The sequence below is a fragment of the Exophiala oligosperma genome, assembly GCF_000835515.1.
Source record: "Exophiala oligosperma strain CBS 72588 unplaced genomic scaffold supercont1.5, whole genome shotgun sequence".
NCBI lineage: Eukaryota > Fungi > Ascomycota > Eurotiomycetes > Chaetothyriales > Herpotrichiellaceae > Exophiala > Exophiala oligosperma.
The window spans coordinates 1-4,266 of record NW_015622822.1 but is presented as its reverse complement, the minus strand read 5'-3'; the positions used below and the strand labels follow the sequence as shown (position 1 = coordinate 4,266).

At 51.6% G+C, this 4,266-nt stretch overlaps 2 protein-coding genes across 2 annotated transcripts; one reads left to right on the top strand and one right to left on the bottom strand.

The window, feature by feature from the left end:
• Nucleotides 1–1,427: 1,427 nt before the first annotated feature.
• PV06_05408 (uncharacterized protein) lies at nt 1,428–3,078 on the bottom strand. The gene has a single exon (XM_016406407.1). The coding sequence runs from the start codon at nt 2,969–2,971 to the stop codon at nt 1,934–1,936; it is 1,038 nt and encodes a 345-aa protein (XP_016262011.1). The 5' UTR covers nt 2,972–3,078; the 3' UTR covers nt 1,428–1,933.
• A 405-nt stretch (nt 3,079–3,483) lies between these two features.
• On the top strand, nt 3,484–4,262 carry PV06_05407 (uncharacterized protein; the record flags this gene model as incomplete). The annotated part of the gene is made up of 2 exons (XM_016406406.1): nt 3,484–4,151; nt 4,200–4,262. Coding segments are annotated over exons 1-2 (324 nt in total), but the record flags the coding sequence as incomplete, so codon positions are not given.
• Between the last annotated feature and the right edge of the window lie 4 nt (nt 4,263–4,266).

The window sequence follows — 4,266 nt, the reverse complement described above, 5'->3', positions numbered from 1 at the left end:
AAATGTTATTCCTGGTACGAAGGGAGAGGCACCGGACCAGGAAATGGCTATTCCCGGTACGTGGGGAGAGCACTGGACCAGGAAATGTTATTCCTGGTACGAAGGGAGAGGCACCGGACCAGGAAATGCTATTCCTGGTACGAAGGGAGAGCGCACTGGACCAGGAAATGCTATTCCTGGTACTTAGGTGATTGCCCTAGACCAGGAATAACATTTCCTGGTACGCAGGCGGATGCCTCAATACTGGTCGGGAGTAGAAAATTGGGAACCACGAAGGTTCCCAAAAATTGAACAACACTAAGTAGATCTTCTTGCTGTGGTTAATCAAGATGGTTTAACTTAAGTATGGCGTCACTTAAGGTGTGGCGTCAGATCGACGGCCTCTAGTTTACAAGCCAGCCCACCATGACTACGCTAAGCCTCAGCGGACCCGAAAATGGGAACCAGTAGTTAACCAATTATATGCGACTTTACCAGCCCGCAAAAGGGTCCCTCCAGCCTGGCGGGTTCCGTCAGCTTATCTAACACCCCCGTTGCAACGATCACACCTCCTGTTCCAGTACAGGACCAATATTTCAATACTGCATTGTTAGTCAGTATATTCAAGTCTTTATAATTAACTTACCCAATCTTGTAAAGAAGAAAGTGTGCTGGGGACAGGTTGCGTCTGGGGACAGGTTGTGCTTGGGACAGGTTATGGCGGGGACAGGTTTGGCTGAGGACAGGTTGTGGCTGAGGACAGGCTGCGTCTGGGGACAGGCTGCGTCTGGGGACAGGCTGCGTCTGGGGACAGGTTTGGCTGAGGACAGGTTGTGGTTGAGGACAGGCTGCGTCTGGGGACAGCTTTGGCTGAGGACAGGTTGTGTCTGAGGACAGGTTGTGGCTGAGGACAGGTTGTGGCTGAGGACAGGCTGTGGCTGAGGACAGGCTGCGTCTGGGGACAGGTTTGGCTGAGGACAGGTTGTGCTGGGACAGCGTACCTCCCAAGACCCCTCATTAGGAGGCACGTGGTCAAGGCACGTGGTTTATCGACGCAGGTAGGGAAGTGCCCCTTGGAAAGTGTACCTGAGAAAGCGCAGATGGGTACGCGCCAAGACTTCTTGGAACAGGACGCCGCGGTATTCTAATTATAGGAGTAAGTAGAGGAATCTAAGTGGGGCACGTGACGACATCTGATCTTTGCAGAGACTTGAACGGGAACACAAACGACACAAAACCTGAACACGACTGAATTGCACCGCAACGTCACACAGCGTTTAGTCATATGAGTGCTAGTGTCTCTAGTAAGGAAGCTCTTGACCAGGCAGGTGTCCTAGCAGGATGGCTCATGGAGAACGAGCAATGGCGGCCATACCGTGGCAGTGCTGAAATCGCACAATGCAGTCACCCAGACCGAACGCAGTGAGTCAAACATATGATCAACGCGATGAATGTAGCGAATCCTCTAATTGTCCATTATATGCGTGCCGTCGCTAATTAATATCTCATGACCACAGGCAAAGCCGCCTTCCTCCATTGTCGCGGTCCCTGCAGCACATTCCTCGAACCCACAGCGCTCGAAACGTTGTCAGGAGAAATTCTAGTCCTGTATCACACTGAGAGGTCGTATCCGACTTTGGATGGTGTAACGTTAAACAGCGGGAAACAGTTGAATATTATGCAGCCTGCCAGGATCCGCCCTGGTCCCGGAGATACTGTCCTATTGTTGATCCCATTTTCAAAAGGGGTGAGTTGGTCCAAATCGATTCCGTTGTTCTCGGACCCGGCCAGGTTGGGAGAACATGCCACGCCCTCGATACCGTCCAAGTCAATCCCATAGTTATCTCCCATAGGTCAGCTTTTGTTTCCACAGACGGGATTGCACATATTGTCAAGGTCTAGCACGCCGGCCATGGCTTCTTCGCCAGAAAGACATCCTTCCGCTTAGTTGGGCTTATTGGATGCTCCAAGATCCCATGGGATGGTTCATCTCAAACCAACTCTCGCGGGGCGATGGCGAGCGGCGCGAATTTGTCATCCTCTCCTGCCGTTCCCCTTTCTCCTTCTCGCGATCGCGCCTGATGCCAACGAACTCGAACACTTCCGGAGCAGCCGCGGGAGGAGCTGGGGAGCTCGGGCTGTATGGATTCATGAACAATATTTCCCGGTAGACTCTCAGCTTCAGGTAACCACCACCGAGGAACTTGAACGACAGCTCGTACATGCCATCGCAGCTCCTGACCTTGAAAGCTTTCCGACTCGCTCGCTTCGGGGGGCAGAACGGGCCAAAGTTGCAGTTGGCATTTGCATTGAGATACACGTCGCCATATAACATGTCAGTTTCGCGTCCAGGCTTCTGGTTGTGTCGACCGGGATTGCTTGTGTCGTCGAGGTAGTAAAAGTCCACTCTTTTGGTCACGTAGAAATCGGAGTAAAAAAGGTCAACATGATCGCTGCAGAACAGCTGGAAACTCTGACCAGCAAGTGGTCCGGCCGGGACTGTCTTGCGTTCCTTCTCAGCCTTGTTGAGAGATCTGTATGCAACGCGAACTTCTTCTTCCCTGGTCTTCTCAATATCTCGTTGTCGTTCTTTCTCCTTCCGCTCCCGTAGCTTCGCCTGCTTCCTTTCATCGCGCTCCTCTTTCAGCTCGTAGTAGTAATCGGCATCAGAGCCGTCGTACGATCTCTCCGACCCGTCATCTTCGCCCATATTATCGTTCTCAAACTTGCAGTTACACTCTAAGTCTTCATCATCGCACTCGCAGCCCGGATCGTCCCTGTCCTCGCTCTGGAACGGCTCGATATCATCTGTCCCTTGTTCCTTGTCCTCTTCCAGCTCTGAAAGATCCTCGTCAAAGTCATAGGCATTCACTTCTCCATTCTCCTTGAAACTGATAAGCAGGGCTCGACGGTACCATGATGGGGGAGTGCGGCGGTCTCTCTGGGCGGGACGAGGTTTTTCAACACGCGAAGTCCGTTGGAAATTCCCCATCGTCAGGATGAGATGCTTCCCATTGGGTTAATTGCAGACTCTGTTAAAAGCGTCCCACGCGAACGCCCCTTCGTACCAGGAATAACATTTCCTGGTTCAGTGCGCTCTCCCCACGTACTGGGAATAGCCATTTCCTTGTACAGCGTGCTCCCCCCCTACGTATTGGGAATAGCCATTCCTACTGATCAATGCTGGGCACATCACGTGACTTGCCTCTTATGGCTCCAGTAGTCCACTAGTATCTGTGCCAAGTCGTCGGGACACCTTTCTCTACCATGCCACAGCCTGCGGCCATAAGGTCACTTCGTGACATTCACTAAGGATTGCATATCCCTTGCCTCGTGGACTGTCGAGGGCAACCTCTGTCGCATGCAGAAGCGGAGCTACACAATGCCAGTAGTTACGGGAACGCGCAGAGCGCAAAATGCAAGTTGCGCTAGTGTCACTATGGTTGACCGAGATTCCCATTTCGCGTGCGAGGCGAGGTAGAAAAACAAAGTTCGCTGGGGCATCGGAAAGACACTGAATGCACCATGGAAGGCTGTGGTCAAATTCTCCTTTGCACAACCGTTCTCCTTACAGCGAAAACGATCCCTAGAAGAGGGCCCGTTCCCATGACCTGTGGTTCTGGCTGACGTCGTTGGATGTCTTTCGAGGGCCCCTTTTTGGGCTCCAACATTCCCATTCACTTCCAGAGAAAACGGTTCTGTACTATACCATTCAAAGCTGCGGATTTGCCATTGCCTCCCAAATCGGTGACCTGTATGAGAGAAGGCAATGGCCTATTTCTCGTCCCCTCTGAAAGAGAGGACATCAGGGTCACGACAAATGAAGTCCTTGATACCTGCGGGACGATCGCCGCCGTCCATGCGAAAGATACCTCCTAAACTTCTGTCGCCACAGTCGCCCTCGAGTGATAATGTCTTCAGTATCCGCAGCTCATGCGACCTTGCAGGCTTTTGAAAAGCGAGATAAAAGAGAAGGAAGCGTCCCAAAAAAGAGTGGTGGGCGAAGAGCGAACGAGAATTTCGAGAAGCGCAAACGCAGTCTCCTTAGAAAATGCAATGAGACTGTTGAATTATATGACGCAGATCTATATATCGCTGTTCGCCGGAAGGGGAAGTGTACGGTGTATTCAAGTTGTTTCGTTTCCAGTTGGCCTCCTCGTCAAGAAGATATGGTGAGCTTTTACCCTCTACATCCTACATCCTAACTAAGAATATTGTAGGAAACTTACTATCCAGTCCCTATTGTGATGACTCCGGAAGATTTTCGAAGAGAGACTACGGACGACA